Source organism: Narcine bancroftii, chromosome 6 (assembly GCF_036971445.1).
Source record: "Narcine bancroftii isolate sNarBan1 chromosome 6, sNarBan1.hap1, whole genome shotgun sequence".
NCBI lineage: Eukaryota > Metazoa > Chordata > Chondrichthyes > Torpediniformes > Narcinidae > Narcine > Narcine bancroftii.
The window spans coordinates 89,570,487-89,595,415 of record NC_091474.1 but is presented as its reverse complement, the minus strand read 5'-3'; the positions used below and the strand labels follow the sequence as shown (position 1 = coordinate 89,595,415).

At 42.8% G+C, this 24,929-nt stretch overlaps 1 protein-coding gene across 5 annotated transcripts in view; it reads right to left on the bottom strand.

Annotated features, from left to right (window-relative positions):
- Positions 1–24,929, bottom strand: part of LOC138736327 (rho GTPase-activating protein 22-like) — a 345,123-nt gene that overhangs the window by 122,755 nt on the left and 197,439 nt on the right. Inside the window, exon 1 of one of the 5 annotated variants that reach the window (XM_069885648.1) lies at positions 239–308. The exons of the other annotated variants lie outside the window; for them this stretch is intronic. Within the exon in view, the coding sequence (XP_069741749.1) occupies positions 239–245 (7 nt within the window). The 5' untranslated portion in view covers positions 246–308. Of the gene's footprint in view, positions 1–238; positions 309–24,929 lie in introns of those variants that run through there. 5 annotated transcript variants of the gene reach the window in all.

The window sequence follows — 24,929 nt, the reverse complement described above, 5'->3', positions numbered from 1 at the left end:
CATTAATCCTGGAATCACATGGCTCAAAAGGAAATCAAAAAGCCCATCTGATTTTAAAAAGTTACAGTAAAATTCCCGTTATTTGAAATTTAAGCAGCCGGCAGCCTCGAGCAATGGGCAATAATTTTGCCAAAAATAAATAGGTTAAAAAATACGCAAGTTTAAAATTGGCACCCCCTATCGGTGAGTTCACCAATCACGCAACCCACAATCTCAAGAAACTGGAAAATACACTTACCTGGCATCTACAATCTCCATAGGTGCCAGATAGCAGGGGTTTTACTGTGTCGTAGTCAGGTGGTTTCACTATTGATAAGAGTCAGAGAAGGACATGGAGTTACAATAAGTCGCACTCTTTCTCTGATCTCAAACGGCTTTACTATTAATCTAACTTTATTCACTGACCTTGAACAGTGATGTTAAGGGTTATTTGGATATATCTTATCTTTAAGTTCAGGTGTATATTCATTTTTTTATGTTGATGCACTATTTTTAGGCAGAAAATTCCTCGAGTCAGCAGATTGGGCGGTGTTCAAGGACTCAGCTGAGGATCTGAATGATTACACCATACAGGTGTGGACAATTGTGTCCCCATTATATCGTTCAGGGTTTTCTCCAACCAGAAGCCTGAGATGAACAATGAAATCCAGAATCTGCTGAGGGCCTTATCACAGGCATTTAAGACTGGAGATCCTGATCACTGCAGAAGGAGCAGGTATAAGCATTTCCCCAGGTGAAGTGGAGTTTCTGGATGAAAATGGAAACAATGGAAGGTACCCGACAGCCGTGGCAGGGGCTAAGAGACATAAATGATATAACCCAAATCTGGTGCAGGAGAAGATGCCAAAGTTTCATTCCCAGATGATCTCAATGCCTTCTATGCCAGATTCAACCAGAAGAACAAGGATACCACTGTGCACCCGTATGACCGCTGACGATTCTCTCCTGTCTGTACCGGAGGATGATGCGCAGGCTGCCTTCAGGAGCATGAATCTGAGGAAAGCATCTGGTCCAGACGGAACACCCAGCCCAGTATTAGCAATCTGTGCTGAACAACTTACCAATGTATTTATGGATATCTTCAACATCTAACTCCAGCAGGTCGTGGAACCCACATGATTCAAACAGGCATCAATCGTACCGATACCCAAGAAGAATTTAGTAATCTGTCTAAGTGATAGTAGCATTCACATCAATAGGGATGAAGTGTTTTGAAAGGCTGGTGTTGAAGCACATCATGGATCCATTCCAATTCACCCATCATAGCAACAGGTCTACGGCAGATGCCAAACTCCTGAACAGCAAAGATGCATCAAGATGCTCTTTATCAACTATGGTTTGGCATCTTTAGAAAGGCTGATTTACGATGTACTGACTTGCGATATTTTGAAGTTACGATGATCAGAATCCTTTGAATAAAGGTTAGTTTGGGTCAACCTGCATCGACGTGGTTGCTTTTCCCCCTCTGAAGGAAATGCTTCCGTGCAATCAGGATACCTAGGTCTCTTCCCCATCCTGCTTTGTTGGACCCAATGGAGCTTTTTTTTTAAAAAAAGGTGATTGGGAGCACATGCGCAGATTGCCATCGCTTGGGAGGGAGAGAGCGTGGCGCCAATCTGTGCACGTGCCGCTCCCCCTAGTTACCAGGCTATTATGTTTGTACGAAATGGCGTCGCCTCGGATGAAGAGCTGTTTGATTGCCTCGCCATTGGGATGACTCTCTTAAAGTGTCTCCTTATCCTTGCTTAGTAAGAGTCTCCCCGGTCTGTAAACTTGTGGAGGGGGGGGCGGTTAATTATCTATAATGTTATTGTTCATCTTTTGGGTGGCTCCGTGGAAGGGAGGAACCTACAGATGCAGCGGTGGTTAAATGTTTTCAAAGAATGACTGAAAATAAAGTAAAATGGTTTTTGGTTTATATGTTCAACCAAGAGATGTTTTCACGATAGTATTTTTGTCTTTTATCTTTAAAACTGTTTATTCTTAATGCAGATGTATTGCTTAGGCATGGTAAGAGTAAGTCTCAAGCATCCAGAAAATACACTGATCTGGCACCTACCAATCCCCATAGACACTGGATAGTAGGGATTTTACTGTATTATTGTTTATGTCACCCATGGATTTCGATAAATTGGCAAATTCAGGGGAAAAATTGTTATGGTTCCTTTTAAAAGATATAATCTTCAGTGTAAATCTATCCATTAATTCCCAAGCAGACATCTAAGGAAGACTTGGTGTTGAAAACTTATTTTGATTGCAAGCTGGGCTCTAACACCACAATCTGAGCTGAAGCTCAATTTCAAGGTCACGGTTTCCTTGGCGAGATAAGTGAGCTTGCAGCTCAATTTCAATCAATTTCTGGTACCCGCTCAAGTCGTCGATCATGCTGTGGTAAAGAATTCCAAATTTAGCCCAAGTGATTTTAACCTTAGGTCACTGATCACATCCAAATTCTGTTAATTATGCCTCAATCAGCATTAATAGTTGACCTCTATAAGTTATAGAAACTGGCTGAGCCCAGTTATTATGCTAACTATCTAAAAAATTACGGTTTGAAAATTTTGCTTCCGTCATCGCTGAAAATAGAACTGTTTTGTAACTCTCTACCGCTATTCCAATTTGATTTTTTATTATCTGAAATTAGCAGAAACATCTTGCTATTGGATGACTCAACCTATATATATGAATCGCTGTAGATTATTGACTGAGGCTTGATAATTCATTGTCTATTTGATACAAGAGTATCAGTTTTATTAGTGACAACACACACCAAACTTGTTCCCTATCCTGGATTGGCAGCAGAAACATTAAATAAGTTGTCAATTTCTTTTTTTTTCATGTGCCTTTATTAACCAAACCTCCCCCAGCTTAACGATGGGCGTCCGTGTCAAGTTGTCAATTTCTTTATGATTTCTTATTCAGAAGCAAGACATTTTCGATCCAATTAAACCCCCTTCCTAGAAACTTCACTGAGACCTTTTTAATAATGCTGTCTTTGCATACTCTTAAGTGTAAAACTGCTTGGAACATTACAGCAGCGTACAAGCCCTTTGACCCATGATGTGGTGCTGACCTATGGATACCTAAAACTAACTAAACCCTCCCTATCTCATAATCCTCTATTTTTATTTCATCCGTGTGCCTCTCTATGAGTCTCTTAAACGCTCCTGTTCCAATCTCCCCTATCACCATTGGTAATGCATTCCAGGCCCCCAAAACGCTCTGTGCAAAAAACATCCCCCTAATGTCTTCCCTAAACTTTCCTTCCTTCACTCTGTACAGATATCCTCTGGTGTTTAGTCCTCTCACCCTGGGAAAAAGGTGCTGGCTGTCTACCATATCTAGGCCTCTCATTATCTTGTAGACCTCTATCAAGTCTCCTCTCATCCTTCTACACTCCAAAGAGAAAAGCCCCAGCTCTGTTAACCTTGCCTCAAAAGACATTTTTCAATCCTGGCAACATCGTGGTAAATCTGCTCTGCACTCCTCCATAGCTTCCACATCCTTCCTTTAATGAGGTGTCTAGAACTGAACACAATACTTGAAGTGTGACCTCACCAGAGATTTGTAGAACTGCAACATTACCTCACGGTTCCAGAACACAATCCTCTGTCTGATGAAGCTTGGAATCCCATAGGACTTCTTAACTGTCCTGCATCATGACCTTAAGAGATCTATTGCCTTGGACCCCAAGGTCCCTGTGTTCTTCCACATTGATTCCTACCATTAAACATGTACTCTGCCTTCAAGTTTGACCTTCCAAAATGCAGCACATCACACCTTTCCGCCCAACTCTGCGTCCTGTCCGTATCTTGCTTTATCCTCCGTCAGGCTTCATATCCATAACTCCTCCAACCTTTGTATCATCTTACAGACTCATCCTTCCACTTGTTCATCCAGGTGAATTATAAAACGCACAAAGAGTAGGGTGTCCCAGAACAGATCCCTGCAGAGCTCCACCAGTTACGGACCTCCAGGCAAAATACTTTCCGTCCACTACTACTCTCTGCTTTCTGCATGCAAGCCAATTATTAATCCATGCGGCTAAGGGTCCATGGATTCCTCTGCCTCATGACTTTCTGAATGAATCTCCCATCATGGACGCTTGTCAAATGCCTTACCAAAATTCATATATACCACATCTACCCCACCCCACCCCCAACCACTTCATCAATTTCTTTTGTTACTTTTGCGGACTCGAAAGGCTAACATGGCCTGTTTCCACTCCGTAAATGGTTATATGGTTACTTTCTCATGAGGCATGATCTTCCCTTCTCAAAGCCATGGCTGGCTATCCCTGAGAAGACTGTTCTTCTCTAAATGCTCATAAACCCTGTCCTTAAGGATCCTCTCCATGAGTTTGCTCACCACTGATCTATAATTTCCAGGATTCGCCCTATTTCTTTTTTTTAATCAAAGGGCCCACATTTGCCATTCTTCAACCCTCCGGCACCTCCCCAGTGGCCAAGGAGGATGCAAAGATCATCGCCAGTGATCTCTGCCCTCCCTTCCCATAGGAATCTGGTGTATAACTCATCCGTCCCAGGGACTTCTCAACCCTGATATTTTTTAAGAAGATTCAGGACTTCCTCTTTTTTTAAACTCAATATAGGTCCAGCACATAAGCTTGTTCTGTTCTGACCTCACCTTGACCAAGGTACTTTTCTCGTGAATACTGAAGCAAAGTATTGATTTAGCACCTCCCCAACCTCTTCTGCCTCTAGGCACACATTGCCTCCTTTATCCTCAAGCGGTCCTACCTTCAGTCTTCTGTTCTTCATGCAAGCACAGAATACCTCGGGGTTTCTCTTAATCCTACTTGCCAAAGCCTGTGGATTCAAGTTCCGTTCCAAAGGCCACCATATTGTTTTGACTGTTCCATGTTGTAAAACATACTCTCTCCAGCAATACAAAGCATTTGAGGATCAACAAAGTTGCAAAGATCAGCCATGGCCCTAATGAGTAGCTGAATAGGTGCAAGGGAGCAAATGGCCTTCTGCTTCTATGCCTCTGTAAGATTGTGTCAGCCAATGAACTAGAGGTGGGGCAATGACTCACAGCATTCTTGGTGGCACGGTCAGCGTAGCAGTTATCGCAATGCTATCACAGCGCCAATGACCTGGGTTCCAATACAGCGCTGTCTGTAAGGAGTCTGCACATTCTCTCCCCTGTCTGAGGGGGTTTCCTCCCACCCTTCAAAAAAATGTATGGGGGCTGTGAGTTAATTGGAGAATTTCAGTGGCTTGGACTCATGGAAGGGCCTTTTTTCCGTATTGGGAGTCTAAATTTAAGGGTCCCAACTCAAAACGCTGATGGACTATTTCTCTCCATGGATACCACCTGAACCCCCTCTTTTTCAACTCAAGATTTGCCATCTGCAGTTCTTGTGTTTCCTGACGCTACACATAACCCTGTCACTTGGAAGTATTCACAAAACAGAGCAAGGATTCTCTTCTGAGCCCTTGACTCAACTCATACCAGTTAAATAATTTTATCCTCTATCTTTAAACTGTTTGTGAAACTTTCCTCACTGGCTCCTGTATTCCTTACATTAGGTATAATGAATATACATGTTCAGGCTGTAAACCCCTCCCGGGATGCCCCATGGTGATGAAAAACCAAACTACTTGATTCAGGTTGTGTTATTGCTGAGTGCATGAATGTAGGTCTAAAGTAAAAGATCAAAGAACTAACGTTTATGCAGCACGTTTCCAATTATCTGAAATCTGTTTCACCAAATATCCCAATTATCCAAAAAAAATTTCAGCTGAGCTATGATGTCACAAGTTGAAAAAAATGTTTTACCCACCATGCTCAAGTGGGGCTCTGACGCGCTGTTAGCATATTTTGAATCAATGGAGCTCTCGTACGCTGCTTGAAGTTGGAGCTGCAGATAGCACTGAAGAGGACTTAGTTGACACTGCAGAAAAAGTGCCTATAGATGACATTGTGAACATGTGATGGAGTAATTGATGCACTGGAGCAATGTGCATTCATAACAAGAAATCGTCAAGAATCAAAGAACAAAACCATTGTTAATGAGGTGGAAACATTGGAAAAAACCCTCATGCAGAAGTTCAAGTGTTTGTTGCTGCATTTTGTAAGCAGAGATTGCAGTGACTTTTGGGAAGAATTAAACATTTTTTTCATGCTTGAAAAACCCTTCTGTTGTTATTTGTTGTCGTTTAATTAGTTTGCTGGTCTGCTTAAAGAAATTTCTCAGTTATCCGAAAAAATCCAGATCACCGATAGAGATCAAGTCCCAAGCATTTTGGATAATCAGAAATGGACTGTACTTTCAAAATAAGGAGAATAAAGACATGAACATTTGGTACCCCTATCTAATGGAAATATTCACCATGCAATCCTGAAAAAAGAAATATCCTGTAAAAATCAAAACTGGCTTTGTTTTTCATTACGAATGTTGCCAAATAATTAGGGCACGGTATAGATGCTGCATGACAGGGTGGTACACTTGCTGCAGATAAATAGATCCCAGGTCAATCCACAGGACCATCAGGGTGGCAGAGAGGATCATGGGAGTCTCCATCCACCCCCACACCCCCTATCGATGTGATCTTCTGGGATCATTGTCTAAAAATGGTGTGCAAATTCATTGAAGACCCCTACCACCGTGCACACAGCATCTTTCAACTGCTCCCATCGGGGATGAGATACAGGAGTTTCAGATCCAGCACCGCTCAGCTGAGAATCTGGGCAGGAAGAATGCAGAATGACCAAAGGAACTACTCACAGTAACCACCCAAGATTCTCATATTTCCAAAACAATATTTATCTATATGTATACGTGTTCTGCATATGCATTGTGTTAAGCCTGGTTATATGCATGCGTGTTTTGCACCAAGGACCAGAGAATGCTGTTTCATCAGGTTGTACTTGTACAATCTTCTTCTTCTTCTTTGGCTTGGCTTCGCGGACGAAGATTTATGGAGGGGTATGTCCACGTCTGCTGTAGGCTCGTTGGTGACTGACAAGTCCGATGCAGGACAGGCAGGCACGGTTGCAGCAGTTGCAAGGGAAAATTGGTGGGTTGGGGTTGGGTGTTGGGTTTTTCCTCCTTTGTCTTTTGTCAGTGAGGTGGGCTCTGCGATCTTCTTCAAAGGAGGTTGCTGCCCACCGAACTGTGAGGCACCAAGATGCACGGTTGGAGGTGATATCAGCCCACTGGCGGTGGTCAATGTGGCAGGCACCAAGAGATCAGATGATAAATAAATAAATGAACTTGAGTCCTGGCCTCAACAGGATTGCTACTGGTCACAGTAAGGGTTGTGTGATCAGTGCACATAAGTCAAGTTAAAATTAAATTCACTTGAATACCAGCTACAGTGGGATCTAAACCACAGATACTTGGATTTGGCATCTAATGAAATGAAATTGGAAGGTTTTGCCCAGTAATAATTTTGCAGCAATGATCAGGTCACAATATTTGGGGGGGGGAGGGGTGGTTAGGTGGCATTTATATTCATTGTGTTTTTCCTTATTAACTAAAAGAGACCAATATACAGGGTGTCTGCTCAGCTTTCGTGCATGGTGACCAAAGATTCTAAAAATGTACAGTCACACGTCGCTTAATGTCCACAATATGTTCTGTGAAATAGGACCTTATGTGATTTGGACATTGTGTGAAGACCATGTGATAGTACCTAGGCATTTATTGTGACTATCAAGACATATGTTTTTACTGTATTTATTGGCAGCGCCTTCACTTTGTATACAAGAGGCATGAGATACACTGTGTTGTGGGTGGGAAGACGCTATGTCCTGTTCTCTGATCGGGATTCTGAACTCTATTATAAACTTATAACCTTATGGGACCACGGATGTATATGCGGTTGAACGCTGCCGGAACAGATGTTATTCAGCGCTTGACTGTATTCCTGATGCTTAACTCCGTTCAGTCGGAGGTAATCCTAATTACCAAAGTGTTTCACTTTGTACCAGAACTGCATCTCCGGTCAATTATTTCAACTATATTTCCATCATTAAGCCTGACAAGAGTTATCTATCAATATGAATCAGAAGATTTATCAGCATTGGTACATGTATGAGAGACAATAATGCCCTGCAGCAAACCAGAAGAGTCCCACATCAATAGATAAAAATAGCATTCCATGAGGAATCTTATGCCAGATCTCACTTCCGTGTCGGCATGAACATCAAAGCAGACTGGCCAAGTGTTTGTGTTTAGCAAGGCCATAAGGCAAACAATACTTTATTTTCCTGTTCAAAAGTATTCATATTGTTTCGGAAATGCAGACCACAAATATTCAAAATTTGGCCCACAGACATGACCAAAGAAGAAGTGGATGGATTTTTAAAAAAATCTTTGGACACGCCAAGTATTTACTTCATCATTAATTGAATTTGAAAAACAATCTGAAAGATCAGACACCATCCCCTACAAATGTTCCCACCAGCCCTTATTCACTGGCCATTGCCTTTTGTGTGTCTGCAGTAATGTCTTGTGAATGAATCTCTCCAAAGGAAGATTCTTCCTCCCTTACAATTGCCTTTCTGAAGAATTCATTAGGTTGTTCTTTAAACTGTCATCATTTTTTTTCTTGCAATGTTGTTAGAAGGATGTCAAAAACATGTTGCAAATTTCTTTGTACGTGGCCAAATATTATTTTTCTTTGCAATGCTATTTTATCTTCTAAATGAAAGTTTAGGTAGAAAAACAAAAGTTCTAGAAATAATTTATGCATTTTGTGGATTTTTACATTTTTTAAACAAAACAGACAGTTACAGGCCCTTTCGGCTCACAAGCCTGTGCCGCCCAATTTCACCCGATTAACCTGCAACCGGTGCGCCCGCACCATGTGCACACGCGGTCTGTTTGTGCGAGTGTGCGCGCACCCAGCTTAGAGGGAACATCGCCTACAACCCAGGTAAATTTTGTACCGTGGGAGGAAGTAGGAACAGAAGTAGGCCAAAAATGGCCCATCGAGCCTGCTCCGCCATTCAATACGATCATGGCTGATCTAATTTATGACCTAACTCCACCTACCTGCTTTCTCCCCATATCCCCTAATTCCTCTATCATGTAAAAATTTATCTAACCGAATTTTAAATATGTTTAATGAGGCAGCCTCAACCACTTCCCTGGTTAGAGAATTTCAAACATTCACTACTCTCTGGGAAAAACTATTTTTCCTCATCTCTGTCCTAAATCTACTCCCCTGAACCTTGAGACTGTGTCCTCTCGTTTTAGTTTCCCCGGCCAGCTCAAAAAACCTTCCTACATCTATCCTATCCATACCCTTCATAATCCTAATTCCGCTGATGCATCCCAGTGGAAACCCACACGGTTGCGGGGAGAACGCGCTGACAGACAGTACCTGGTTGAAACCCTGGCCACTGGTGCTGTAATGGTGCTGCGCTAACTGTGGCTCTACTCCTGACAGTGAAGTCTTGTTATTTATTAATGTCAGCCAGTTCTACCGCAGACAGAATCCTTCAGCCAATGGAGCGGTGTGGCAGAGAAATTTGCTGCCACAATGTACAAAGAAATTTGTAACGTTTTTGACATCCTACTAACAATGTTTATTTCAATATGTTCCAGTACTGAAACTCGCAGTGATGGCATAATTGCTAAGTATCCTACAATAACAAAATTAATAGATGTAATGTACATCTTTTTCATGCTGTTTACAAAATAAAATAAAGTATATAAAGTCTTAAGCAGTAACATTTCAGAATAAACTTTAAGTACATGTGAAATGGGTGTCATGTAGGTATGGTGGGTGAACTAGGAACAGTGCTCCCATTCATTTTATAATCTGCCGAGACATCATCTGGATCAACCTTGTCAAATAGGAGTAGAACACGAAAGTCTGCAGACAGTGGTTGAAGTAAAAACACAATGCTGGAGAAACTCAGCAGGTCAAAACAATGACCTTTATAGAGCAACGATAAAGATACCTAACTAACGTTCAGGATTGGGTAGGAAGGTAGAGAATGGTGGAAACACTCAGCAGATAGAGAAACATCCATGCGGAGAGAAATAGCATTACTGTTTAAGTTTGAGGACCTTTCATTAGAACCTGAAAAAGTTAAAGGAGCTGTTAATTTTGAGCGGGGCTATAATCACAATTCAGATTAGCAGTAAGAGTTGCACCTGCTGACACAAAAGGCATGTGCCGCTGTTCAGACAAGCTTCCGATTTGAACAGTGTTGCACTTTGTATTGGTGAAATGTGTTGACAGATGAAAGGCCAGCTTTTGGATTGGTAATTACCAGTCACTGCACTCTTCCTCAAATTAAATTAAATGGTTCAAAGTTCTTTGATAGAAGAAGGTTCCCGATGTTCTTTTTGTTCCATTGGATTGGCTTGAGCATGTTGGTGCATGAAGGAGAAACCAATGTAAATAATCCAGGCTGTAGAGTATTTTGAACTGAGATCCTCTTAGAACAAGATAGTTTTCAGTGTGTTGAATGAACTTCACTCTCTTTTATCGCTGAATTGAACGACGTAAAAGATCACTTTTAATTGGTTAATAGGACATTAGAAACAGAATAAGGTTGTTTTTACACTCAGAAACATGCTCTAAAACAGGACCCAAGTTCAAGACCAGATCAAGCTCAACTGAACAGTTGACTTGAAAATATAGTGTTCAGAGGATGTTCATAGGCGACAGGATAATGTTTACCAGTTAGTAAGATGTGGCGAGCAATGGCAAATGGAATTTGATCCTGACAAGTGTGAAATGATACACATTCAGAGGATCAATCAAGGGTAGATAGAACCTTCTCGAATCGTGCCCCAGGGAATGTTGAGGAAATGAGGTCTCCGTGTCAATGGATCCCTGAAGGTAACAGTATGTGGTGAAAAAGTGCACCAGTGCTCATTAGCCTCAGTTAAGAACACAAAGGACAAGCACATAGTTATAAAAACATTTATGTTTTTTAGGTAGAACTAGAGTGATTTGACCAGGCTGAATAATGGTGGAGGCCTCGGCATTTGTCGTTCACACACTCGAAATCTCCGTTTCTTTAGACGCGTACCAGGTGCAGTAATTAAAGAGGCGAGACTTACTATTCGTTAGCCTGTTTGCGGAAAGCCTGCAGTTAACGTTAGACGGCAGGCATTCTGGGAAATTTATTAGGGGTCGAGGAGGTGAAATATCAGAACGGGAATGGGTCCGTATTCCCGTTCCGATCTTTTTACACAGACTGTGTTCTGGGAAATTGGGAATAATTTCCTGGAACGCAACGGCTGCGTAAAAAAATACGTAATTGGTTAGATCGCAGCAGGAATATGTCGTCAGAATAGGAAAGGGTATGAGTGCACTTCTTCTGGAGTAATAGGGAGGGCAGACGGGGAGCAGTGAGAGAGATACTCACAGAACTCCCTTTGAAGAGAGAAGGAGAACTTCTTCAGGCAGAGCAGGGAGTGCAGAGGGGTGCAGATGATAGCAATGCGCAGAGCTGGCCGGGATGGAGTGTTTCAGTTCTGAGGATACACTGGATTTCTTTCTCGGAGTGGAATCTTTTTTTAGATGTACAGCATGGTAACAGGCCCTTCCGGCCCACAAGCCCATAACACCCACCAAATACATGAATTAACCTACAATCCCTGTATGATTCTGAAGGGTGGGAGGGAACCGGAGCATCCGGGCAAATATGGGGAACTGGGTCGCTAGCGCTGTAATGGCGTGGTGCTAACCACGATGCTAACCGAAGCAATTATACAAAGCGACAAAAAGGGTGGATGGAGTAGAGAGTAGGAACATTTTCCACACAAAAGAGTATCTGAAACAGGGTTGAGGTGGGAGGTTTAGAAAATTTGAAAAAGAGCCTTTTTCATCCTAAAATTGGTTGGAAGTGGGAATGCATTACCTGAACAGGCAGTGAAGGCATAGATTCAATATGTAAGAATTAGCCAGAGAAACACTTGAATGGATAAAGCAAAGAAGCCCATGGACCGTAGCTTCAAAGGGAGGCATGGTTAGTGTAGCGTTCATCCCCACACTATTACCACCAGGGTTCAAATCTGTCAGGAGTTGGTACATTCTCGCTGTGTTTATGTGAATTTCCACCAGGTGCTCCTGTTTCCTCCCACACTTCAAAACACAGGAGATTGTAGTCTAACTGGTGTACAGAACATGAAGGACAAGCAGTCCCCGGGTTACGATCGAGATCTGTTCTTACGTTGAATTTTAGATAAGTCAGAACAGGTACATACGGTCCTTATTTAGTGTCAGTTAGTCAAATGTTTGTCTTAGTACTGTAAACAAATTATAGAAACAGTTCTTAAAACAGTTTAGGTAGAAAAAAATGAAAAAAGATCATGATTATAAGTTACCACTACTCTTGCTCCATCGATATCTTGCACACCAGATGGGGCATCCATGAGGTAACATCATGTGCATATTGGGGAGATCAATTTGTTCATAAGTACGAGTTGACTGTAAGTCGGACAGCCATAACCCGGGGACTGTCTGTATTTGAGAGGCATGGGGTAGAGGGCCAGAAGGGCCTGTTAGTGTGTTGTATGTCTAAATTTAAAATGATAAGCGATTCGAAGGGCCTGTTTCTGTGCAGTGCGAGTGTACAAACACAGCCCTCGGCATAGGGCTACATACCACTGAATGAAGGGAGTCAGCTTTCCAAGTCCACATGCTATGTTCTCCAACGGGAAAGCAGGATTATAGTAATATTATCATTTATATAACTACATAAGACCTTGTTAACAATATCAGGTAACTCAAGTGTTTCCTTCCAGTAATAAGGCAAATGTAGATGTAAGAAATATTTGTCAGTGATGTTTTGACCCTTTCAAAAGTTTCAAGTGAAGCCTATATTATTGATCGGCTGATTTAATAAACCCCTGCAGTGCAAAAAATGAACTGACAGAGTGAACAGTTCTGAAACCTTATTTGGCCCATGGACACGACCAAAAAAGGCCACACTGATACGCAGCCCGACCGTACGTGGTGAAAGTGTAATATGGAACCGATAGCTCCACAAAAGCAAGAAGTAGAACCATCAAGCATTACAGCACAGAAAACAGGCTCTCTGGCCCTTTCAGTCCAAGGTGAACTATAATTCTGCCTAGTCCCACAGGCATTCCATATCCCTCCCATCCATGTATCTGCCCAAATTTTTCTTGAATGTTAATTGAGCTCACATTCTCCACTTCAACTGGCAGCTCGTTCTGCACTCCCACCATTCCCTGTGTGAAGAAATTCCCCCTAATGTGAAAACAAATCAACTAGCTGTCCCTTGTGTGATACTGAGTTAAAAGTAGACAGGGAGGAAAATAATTCCAGTCACTGATAAAAAGCACTGGGCCTCTAATTATAAACGGCTCATTGCTCATCAGTGGTTGCTAATCTATCAGTGTACGGTCGTCTAATGTTAGTGCAAGAAGCAAGGATGATTGACCAGATCCAATGAAGATGTGCATTGAACAGAGTCAACGTATGTTGTTTTCAGGAGGTAAACATGAGGACTGTAATTCAGTGGTTTTCTTTCCACTCACATACCATCTTAAATAATCCCTTTGCCACAGGTGCTCTGTGATTAGTAAGGGATTACTTAAGGTGGTATGTGAAAAAGGTTGAACATTGTCCCTAATTGACTCGTTATGTGCACAGTTCCATAACTCCAAAGGAAATGGACCAATGACAATTTTTCTCAATAACAATTGGTCTAGACGTTCCCTTCCCACTCACATCCCACGTTAATCAGTCCCTTATTAGTCACAGAGCACCAACGGCAGAGGGATTATTTAAAGCGGTACGTGAGTGGAAAGAAAATTTTTCAAAACCACTGATATGCACTAAAGCCCCAAGTGGCCTCAAGAAAGCAGCAAAAATAAATGAAGAAAATAAATAAAAATGAAAGTAAATGAGAACAACATAATAGGGGGAAAAAAGGACGTTTAAAATTGGCGCTCCTCGCCATAAGTTCACGCACCAGGTGACACCCGCAACCAAATCCCACCCTGTCACCAATGTAAACAAACATAGATTCCATTGTGCAGGACATTATTTTGGACAAATTTGTTCCCTAACCGACGGAAGGAAAACCAACCAGGCAGCCGTAAACATGCTATGCTTACCCTTAAGCAGAAGATGGAGATATGGAAGAGACTGGAAAAAAGGGAGAGTCGTACAGTGCTTCAGGAGGAATTTTTACATTGGCTCACCAATCATCGATGACATTACAGCCCAGTCTCAGAAAATGAGGCAGTTTTATGTTGTTTTTGAGCGATTTTGCACACTTCCTACTTCCAAGATAAGACTTACTCAGCCAGGCTCTTTTTTTGAATGTTTTAATTTGAAAAGGTTAGAAGGCGGTCGTACGTTGTAAGGAAAAGTTCCATGAGAAGATGAATACTGAGGTACAGGGTTCTTTTTCAAATGGCTGCCTTAGTATATTCAAGATGCGTCACGGTATCCGTTTATTAGACGGGTCTGGTGAGCAGAAAACAGCAGATCACTAGCAGTGGATAAGTTTTAGTTAGGCATTGTGAGAGTATGCCTCATACAAATGGAAAATAAACTTATCCGTTATCTACTAATTGCCATAGTTGCCGGATACTAAGGGTTTTACTATATAGTTTTGGCTTCTTATGGATGCTGCATGACCTGCTGAGTTTTTCTAAAATTTAGATATAGAGCACAGTTACAGGCCCTGTTACCTATGTGTCCATGCCACCCAATTGACCTACAACCCCCAGTACATTTTGAACGGTGGGAGGAAACGTGAGCACCTGGAGGAAACCCATGCAGAAACGGGGAGAGCGTACAAACTCCTTACTGACTCCAGCCCTTTTGTGCAAAGCATGTCCGAATATTTGCCAGAGTATGTAAATGGCATCACGTACAACCCTAAGGTTCATTTTTCCTGCGGGTGAGGCAGAATTTCCTCTTATTGGTAATGCAAAAAAAACTGTACACAATATAACATGTAAACAAATAGAGAAATGTAAATAAAGAAAGAAATGTAGACAAACTGACTGTGCAATTCAGAGCAAATTTTAAAAATCAATAAAGTGTCAAAGTCAGACTCCTTAATCCCTGATTGAGTTTGTCTTTGAGGAGTCTGATGGTGGAGGGGGAGCAGCTGTTCCTGAACCTGGTGGTGTGAGTCTTGCAGCACCTACACCTCTTTCCTGAGGGCAGCAGTGAGAACAGAGCATGTGCAGGGTGGAGTGAATCCTTCATGATTGCTGCTGCTCTCTGATGGCAGTGTTCCCTGGAGATGTTTTGCCTGTGATGTCCTGGGCTGTGTCCACTACCTTTTAGAGGGCTTTACGCTCAAGGGTATTGGTGTCCCCATACCAGGCTCTGATGCAGCCAGTCAGTTCACTTTCCACCACATCTCTGTATAAATTTGTCAGGGTTTCTGATGTCATACAAAACCTCCACAAACTCCTGAGGAAGTAGCGGCGCTGATGTGTTTTCTTCACGATGCCACTGGTCTGTTGGGTCCAGGAACAATTTGAGGGAATGATCTAGAAGTGATTTTCAATCACAAAGCAATGAATTGACATAGAGCACAAAGGTGATCAGAGATGAACAACTCACTCTCTCGGGCCGACCATTCCATAGGATGATGATGGTTCCTTTCAGTCAGTTTGTGGGGTTTTATATGAGGACACCCCACTCCTCAGAAAGGAACAGCGTGTACGTGAATGGATTTTAGGTGAGTAGGGGGTTGCACAGGTCCAGCCCCACCCTTCTGACATCCCCTCCTGGATCCAGCAGCATAGTGAGCTCCAAGACAGCCGGGGGGGGGGAGTTCTGTTGCAGTGAATCCAAGCTTCGATTCAAGTGGTGCCCTTTCCACACTTCACGGCATGTGCTTGCTAGGTGGCCGCTGACCCTACGAGAGGGTTTGACCACCCTGACTGGTACTGTTTCAGCCTGTAGTGTGTTTAGCCAGGCAAGCCTGGTGGGGGAGCCAGTTTAGTCAACTAACCTTGCAATAGGTAGTATTAGGTTACGTGGTGACGAGTTTCATGACATAAATGATTCGGGGTACCTTGAAGTATAAAGGTAAAATAAATCTTGATTGTCTCTGCCTGAAAGAGAGTTAAATGTACCCTTGTTGAAGTTTTGAAGGCATAGCGGAGATCCAGAAAAAAAAAGCTTCTTCACCGACAAGTGCTTAAATGCCCAAGAGAAAAGATGAGGTCATGGTGAGAAAGGGACTTGAAATCAATCAGACAAGAGCAGGTGGGTTCGATCAAATAGCTCTTGTTATAATCTTCTTTGTTTTAAGTGCACTAAACTGACAGGACACCAGTTATCTACAAATTGGCTGGGTTAATTCAGCAGGAGTTTAGGTCGAAAAAGAAGATTAGGAAAGAGGTCACTTTCATAATTACCCTTTATTGTTCTCATAAATCTCGCCCCTATTTTTACCATGCTGGTAACAAGAAGAATTTCACAGTGGAGTTACCAACCCTATAATTTTGCACTCATTGGAAATGCTCCTTTTTATGCACGTGGAACAAAGAGGCCTTTTAGGCAAAAGGTCTGGGGAGACAGATCGGGAATGCATTCTCCCTGCATTTTTATTTAAAACCTGTCGCGCATGCTCCATTCTGTCAAATTGTCCCTGGCCTTTGGCCTGGTTTTTAATCAAGTTTCAGCAAACAATGAAGATGTGGAGGCCCAGATACTCTTTGTTTCCTTTTCCTTTTCATAATTTAAATTTAGACGAGTCCACAAGTCCAGGCCACCCAATTTACACCCCATTAATCCACGCTCCTCAGAACATTTCGAATGGTGGGAGGAAACTGGAACCCCCAGAGACAGGCCGAGGACTCATGGGGAGGATGTACAAACTCCTTCCAGACAGCACGGGATCCGAACCCCGGTCTGGTCCCAATCGCTGGCGCTGTAAAGGCGCTGTGCGACCTGCTACACCAACCGTGCTGTCTTGATTGGATCCCTTTCGGATCATGGAATTGAGAGGATTTCTCAGACAACTTCAGCAGCACTGGGGTTTTTGCCGAACATGTCAATCAGAGATCAATGGTTATCTCAGCAAGGTCATCTTGAGAAACTATTGCTCAGTTTCATCTTATCTAATGAGCCAGTCTATGAGGAAAGTCGAAACCATCACTTACAAATCAAATTTCTTGTCCCAATTTCTTTATTTTCCGTCAAAGCCAACCTGCCACAGCCAGTTGGCTCACGCCATGCTTTCTCCCCGTGTCTGTGTGGGTTTCCTCCGGGTGTTCCAGTTTCCAGTTCAAAATGTGCCGAGTTTGTATTTGGGGTACTTGGGTGCCATAGGCACTTGGAACAGAAGGGCTTGTTACCGTATTGTATGTCTAAATATTAAAAAAAAACCTCCAACGAGCAAATCGGGGCAGCTAAATTGTTTTCTATATTAATGGATAATATAAGGTGCATTATTTAGTACCTTGTTTTTGCCTTATGGCTTTTGGAATAGCACTACTGATCAAGCAAACAACATCAGGGGAACAACAGTCAATAATAAAGCTCTATTAAGAATAAGGTATCAACATTCTCTGTTTGTCAAAGAGTTTTGAATGCATAGCCTGACTCTTTAATGAGGCTGTTTTGCGTGAATCAAATAAGGCATCATAATGCAGCGTTTATTCCCCATTTATATCATCCCGTCATGTTTTCATATCAGTCTTACCAGATTATATGATCCTTTTTGCTTATATAATTATGAAGTATTGAATTTTGGACAAATGGGAAGGAGTTAATGATCAGAACCAGGATTCATTGTCATGAGCAAGCCATGAAATTGGGGCGTCATAGTGCAAACATTCATATTATAACCATCTCACAACAATAATATAAAAAATAAAAATAACAGCGCACAAAAAGTGAGGCAGCGTCTTTGGTTCATTGATTATTCAGGAATCTGATGGCAGCGGGGAAGAAGCTGTCCTTGTGCCGCTGAGGGCTCATTTTTAGGCTCCTGTACCTTTTCCTTGGTGGTAGCAGAGTGAAGAGGATGTGGCCTGGGTGGTGGGTGGGGGTCTTTGAGGATAGAAGCTCCTTTTTTAAGACACTGCCTCATGTGGATGTCCTCAGTGGAGTGAAGTCTGGTGCCTGTGATGACGCTCTGAAGTTTTTCCTTGTCCTGAGGTTTGGCACCTCCGTATCAGAGGGTTGTTAACTCGGCCTGCGACTTCACGGGCACCAGTCTTCACTCCATTGAGGAAGTCTACATGAGGGGGTGTCTTAAGAAAGCAGCCTCTATCCTCAAGGACCCCCACCACCCAGGGCACGCCTCTTCACTCTGCTACCATCGGGGAAAAGGAGCCTGAAGACAAGCACTCAACGGCACAAGGACAGCGTCTTCCCTGCTCCCATCAGATTCCTGAATGATCAATGAACCAAAGACATTGCCTTATTTTGACTTTTCATGCACTATTTTTATTGATTTTGTCAGGTGGTTTATAGAAATTATTGCACTATAACGTTGCTGCAAAACAACAAATTTTGTGACATGTTCATGACAATAAATTCTGATTCTGGTTTGGAATATCTGCCTACATCCCGTGTTACAAAATAATATTTTAACCAGTGATTTCGAGGTGAATCTAATTTCAGACTAAACGACCACCACCAAGTATGAAGGTGAAGACTTGGACAGATAGATGGAGAAATCCCCGGGAAAGCAGTGTTTATGCGCAACCACTTCTATCACTTTGCCTGTACGTTGTGGTTGGCACTTTTAACTGAATTGCCTCTGGTAGCATTTTGAAGCAGCCAAACTCAGTCATCGTACTTCCGAGTCCTTGCAGGCCTTCATTCAGCGCTGAGTCTTTGAACCAAAGTTGGTGGACAGCCAAAGGGCTAAGTAAGGGCAGCACAGTTGGCACAGCACCTTTACGGCGCCAACGATTGGGACAGGGGTTCGAATCCCACGCTGTCTGTAAGGAGTTTGTACATTCTCCCTGTGCTTGCGTGGGTTTTTCCCGGGGACTCTGGTTTCTTCCGACCATTCAAAAAACAAAGGTTAATGGGGTGTAAATTGGGTGGCATGGACTCACGGGCCAAAATAGGCTGTTATCGTGCTGTGTATCTAAATTTTTTTTTTAATTAAAGGATAAAATCTGCAAGCTTGGCCAAGATCAAACATTTGGTCAAATAGATGAGAAGATGTTAAAGACGCCATATAATCATGGAAAAAAATATCCAGCAAATATTTTATTTGCTCTTTTCCAAGTGTGCAAAATGATTGCAAATCATGTTAAAATTCATTCTCAAATTGGTTGCATGTGACGTTGCTGGGACTAAAATGACACAGATGGTAGTTTGGTCCTCTAACCTCACAATTAAATAAGATCTACCAAGCAAAACGAAAAAATATACAGAACGGCTTTTTCAGGAATGTGCTTAATGGAAATTACAATAACACTCGTGTTTTCCTCGGTAAACACACACACAAAGCAAAGCATTCAAAGCACAGCAGTGCTGCTGGAGAACTCAGCTGCTCTCACAGTGTCCACAGGAAGATAAGATAGATTTCCAATGTTTTGGGCATGAGTCTTTCCTCAAGGCCCTATGAACGCTGTGAGACTGGCTGAGATCCTGTGTTTTGACTATAACCACAGCAGACTCAATGCAAAGCCTCTTTTTTTCAGGAGTATGGGATTAATAACATGGAACATAGAACATTAAAGCACAGTACAGGCCCTTCTGCCCTCAATGTTGTGTTGACCTATATATTCCTACCAAAAAAAAACCCCTCCCTACCTCATAACCCTCTATTTTTCTTTCATCCACATGCCTGTCTAAGGGTCTCCTGCTTCAGACACCCACAACTCTTTGTGTAAAAAAAATTATTCCTGATGTCTCCCCTAAACCTTCCTCTCCATTTCATAAAGATGTTCCCTGGTGTTTGCTATTCCTGCCCTCTAGGAAAAAGGTTCTGGCTGTCCACCATGTGTATGCCTCTCAGAATCTGGTAGACCTCCATTAAGTCTCCTCCTTCTGCATTCCAAAGAGAAAACCCCCAGCTCTGCCAACTTTGCCTCATAAGACTTATTTTCCAATCTAGGCAACATGCTGGTAAATATCCTCTGCATCTTCTCAATAGCTTCCACATCCTTCCTGTAATGAGGTGACCAGCACTGAACAAAATACTCTAAGGTCTCACCAGAGATTTGTAGAGTTACCACATGACCTCTTGACATTTGAACTCAATCCCTCGACTAATCCCATAGGCCAATGCTTCTCAACCTTTTTCGTTCCATTCACATACCACTTTAAGTAATCCCTATGCCATCGGTGCTTAAAGTGGTATGTGGGTGGAAAGAAAAAGGTTGAAAATCAGTGTTTTAATCATACCTAACTGACTCGTTATGTGCACGGTTTCACAATTCCAAATGAAATGGGCCATTGAAAATTTTTCTCAAGCAAAATATTTCAGTAACTATTGGGTCTAGAGCAGTGATTCTCAACCTTACCTTTCCACTCACATCCCACCTTAAGCAATCCCTCACTAATCACAGAGCACCAATGGCACAGGGATTACTTAAAGTGGGAAGAAAAAGTTTGAGAACCCCTGTCATAGGCTTTCATAACTATCCTATTAACTGTGTGGTGGCCTTGAGGGAGGCAAGGATTTGGACCCCAAGGTTCTTCTGTTCCTCCACACTGTTAAGTATCCAACCATTTACCCTGTACTCAGCCTTCTGGAAGAAGATAAAGATTCTCCATTTAGTTGCTTAACTGGGCACAGCTTTACCAGCAATTTTGTTCAATGCTTGACTAGACTTTAAAGGTATTGTATAAGGTTTGTCACTCTGTCCCAGTTGGTGAGGATCCAAAAACACACTGGAGGAACTCAGCTCGTCTTTTTAGCGTCTATGGGAGATAAATATATATTACCATTTATTCGGGCCTGAGCCCTTATTCAAAGAGAAAGCAGAATAAGCCAGAAACAAGAAACATCAGAAATTCTCAGATTTGTTCAGTTGAGCGCCTCGGCTCTGGCCACCTTAATAGTGGGGATCTCCCAGTGGCCACCCATTTCAATTCTCAATCCCATTCCCTTGCTGACATGTCTGTCCATGGTCTCGTGCACTGCCAGACTGAGACTACCTACAAATTGGAGGAACAACACCTCGTCTTCCCACAGGGCAACCTTCAACCTTCAACTGGATGGCATTGATATCGACTTCTCTGGCTTTCGCTCGCGCCCCCCCCCCCCACCATCCCCTTCTTTCCCCGTCGCCTTTCCTTCTCTGTCTCTCTCGTTCTAACTCCTTTTGCACAAACATGATAAATACTCATCTCGCCCCTGATCATATCGACTTATCACCATTTGTCGGATTCCTCCACCATTGTTTGAATTCTGAGACTTTCTGACATTTCCTGGCTTATTCCTTGAAGAAGGGTTCAGGACTCAAACATCGGCAATATATCTTTGTCTCCTATGGGTGCTGTGAGACTGGCTGAGTTCCTCCAGCATTTCAGGGTGTTTTTATTACAATTACAGTGTCTCCAGATGTTCGTGTTTCACTCAATAGAAAGACGGATAATGTACAGGAATATCAACAATTTCTCTGATACACTTTTCTTTGCTTGTACTCAGAATAAACCCAATGTTTTGAAAGTTCCCAGAATGAGCTGTTGAGACTTTCGCCAGCTTGTTTGTTGAATGCAAATGTCACACTAAAGTGCAAAATCATTCTGTTTGAAATTGTTGGAAATACACTGAGTAGAGCAGTGACACTTAGATCCCAGACAATTAGGAAACCATTAGTAAAATGATTATGAAAATCAATTGTAGGAATGCAATTTGTCGATGCAGCATTGCAATCAATTACAAAACAGAACAGCAAATCAGCCCATAAAGAATAAATCAGTCCCCGTAGACTTGAAAAGCTAAATATAATTCTCAGGTTCTTGCCAGCGCCATTACTTTATTATTATTAATAAGATCCTCATTTTTCATTGACTAAGTTCGAATAAGATGATTCGAGGGACAGTTCGATTAGCTCAGCGCTGCTAGAATGCCAGCAACCGAGGTTAAAATCCCACGCTGTCTGTAAGGAGTTTGTACATTCTCCCCGGGTCTGCATTGGGTTTCCTCCGGATGCTTTGGTTTCCTCCCACTGCTCGAAATGTACCAGAGTTGTAGGTTAATTGGGTGGCACGGTGTGGTATGTCCAAAAAATTAAATAATTTTAGTGCCTTGTTTGTCTTGGAATTGATGTCTGATCTGATGAATGCCGATGAATGGATGTCACTGGTTCTACAGCAGTGCTTTTTCACATCCCACTGTGAGCCATCCACACCTGAAAACGTGTGTCTTATTGGCCCCTCCTCTCTCCATCACACTCAGTGCCACAGATCTTGCATCTCTTCACAAAATTTTCATCTTTTCTCCATCCCTCCCCTTTATCTGCTTCAACATTTGGAGTTATGTCTTCACCAGAAGATTCTGACTTGAGTGCAATTAGTCTTTATTAGGTTCAAGATGCTCAACAACAACAACCAAGATCAATCACAAATAAGGCTCGTCAGCGGCTATACTTTGTGAAGACTTTGAGGAGATATGGTACGTCACCAAAGACTCTTGCCAATTTCTCCAGATATACCGTGGGAGAGCATTCTGGCTGGTTACATCACTGTCTGGTAAGGAGGTGCCAATACACATGGCAAGACAAACAAGAGAGTTGCAAACTCAGCCATCTCCATCGAGGACATCTACACGAGACTGTGCTTCAAGAAAGCAGCCTCTATCCTCAAAGACCTCCCACCACTCAGGCTGTTCCTTCTTCACTCTGCTACCGTGAGGAAGGAGGTACAGGAGCCTGAAGACGAGCCCTCAGCGGCACAAGGACAGCTTCTTCCCTGCTGCCATCAGATTCCTGAATGGACAATGAACCACAGACACTACCTCACTTTTCCATATATATTTTTCACTAATTGATTTATTTTGAAATGTAATTTATAGAAATATTTGCACTGTAATGCTGCCACAAAACAATGAATTTCATTGATACGACAATACATTCTGAATTTTTTTTCCACAGATTAAAAGTTTATTTGGCGATTGGACTGGATTCTGTGTGACTGAGGGGGCTGCGGAAGCGCTGGAGGCTAATCTATGGACTCTCGGTGTCTTGGGGTGGTGGGGGGGTTTCTCTCTTTGCTTCTCTCTCTCTGACTGTAAGAGATGCCTCAGGCAATTCCTGCCTGTGGCGAATCTGTTTGCCTTGCAGCAGGCAAAAGGGAATTTCATGTAGTAGGACACAGTTTTATTACTATGACAATAAATTGAATCTTGAAAAAGGTGTTGGCAAAGACAGGAGATGATAGGTACAGAAAGGGAGGGAACAACAGCATCGAGGCGGGAAGAGGGATGGCTGAGTGGTTGAAAGAACTGGAAAGACAGGAAAGGGGGAGCGGAAAGAAAAGGCGAGCAAGTTCAGCAGAAAGCAGAGAAGTCATTGTTAATGCCATGTGGGATAGTACACAAGGCCATGGACGGACATGAGTTTGGGATTGTGACTCAAAATTGAAATGGTTGGCTACTGGGAGGTCGCTATTGTTGCAGATAGAGAGCAGGGGTGCTGGGCAAAGCAATGCTCCAAACTGTGACCAGTTTCTCCAATGTAGAGAAGGCCACAAAGGGAGCACCGGATGCAGTAAATCAGTCCTGTGGATACACAGGTGAAGCGTTGCTGTTTGGGCCACGGACCCGTAGTGAGGGAGGAGGTGTGGGCGCAAGTGTTGCATCCACTGCGGCCACAAGGGAGCGATAGGTGGGGAGGGATGAGTGCAGGAGGGAATCGTGGAGGGAGTGGTCCCTGCAGAAGGCAGAGAGGGGAGGAGAAGGAAAAATGTATCTGCTGGTGGGATCCTGTAGGAAATGCTGGAAATTCTGGTTTCCTTAGGCTTTATAAAGGACACTGTTTGACCTGCTGAGTTTTTTTTAAATCAGAAATTTTATTCTGGCAAGATTGAGATCTCATTTAGGAAGTGAAGTTATTGGTGGCTGTGCTGAATAAGCCAACATTACTTAGATCTCAGGATTCCTTTTTTATTATTGGATTTATAGTGTAACACAGATAGAACTGACGTGATTGAAGTAAAAACACAAAATTGGAGAAACTCAGCAGGTCAAACAGTGAACTTTATAGAGCAAAGATAAAAATACATCACCAACACTTCGGGCTTGAGCCCTTCATCAAGGTATGAGCAAAAAGTAGGCAGGTGTCCGAACAAAATGGTGGAGGGGGCAGGGGTAGACTCACAGGATAAGGGAGGGAGGAAACATCAGCAGACAAGGCGGTGGGGGGGGGGGGGTGGAGCTCTGCAAATGGAAAGGGAAGTGAGGTAGAGAGCTGGAGGAAAGAAGGCTGGAGACAGGTCAGGATGCAGTGGATGGCCAGCAGTGTTCTGTGTGTGTCCACGATGCATTGCTGAGAATCGCCTTTCTGCTCCCCCCCCCCCCCACCCGTTGAACTAGTGATGGTTTCTTCCAGACAGTCTGCCGAATCCAGGTTTCACACGCTAGGTATACATGTGGGTCAACGGCAGTTCTTGCGGCGTGCTCGCAAACCTCCCTACCCATTGTTGGGCATCCTCATCCGCCTTTGTAGCTGTCAGGGGATGTCTCCTCTTCTACCTGCTCCACCATTGGCGCTGTAATAACGTTGTGTTAACCATGCTGCCCTGAATGTACAAGGGAATAAGTGATGGCATTCCAGGGAAGAACAGCAGTGCCCTCCATAATGTTTGGGACAAAGACCATTTTTGCCTTTATTTGCCACTGTGCTCCACAGTTTTAAATTTGTAATCAAACAATTCATATGTAATTAAAGTGTATATTCCAGATTTTGTTCAAGCAAGCCCTTTTATACCTGCACCAATGAAGCAATTAAACACAACTGAGTACTCACAAATGCCTGTGAAGCCAAATATCTCAAACATTATGGTGCCCTG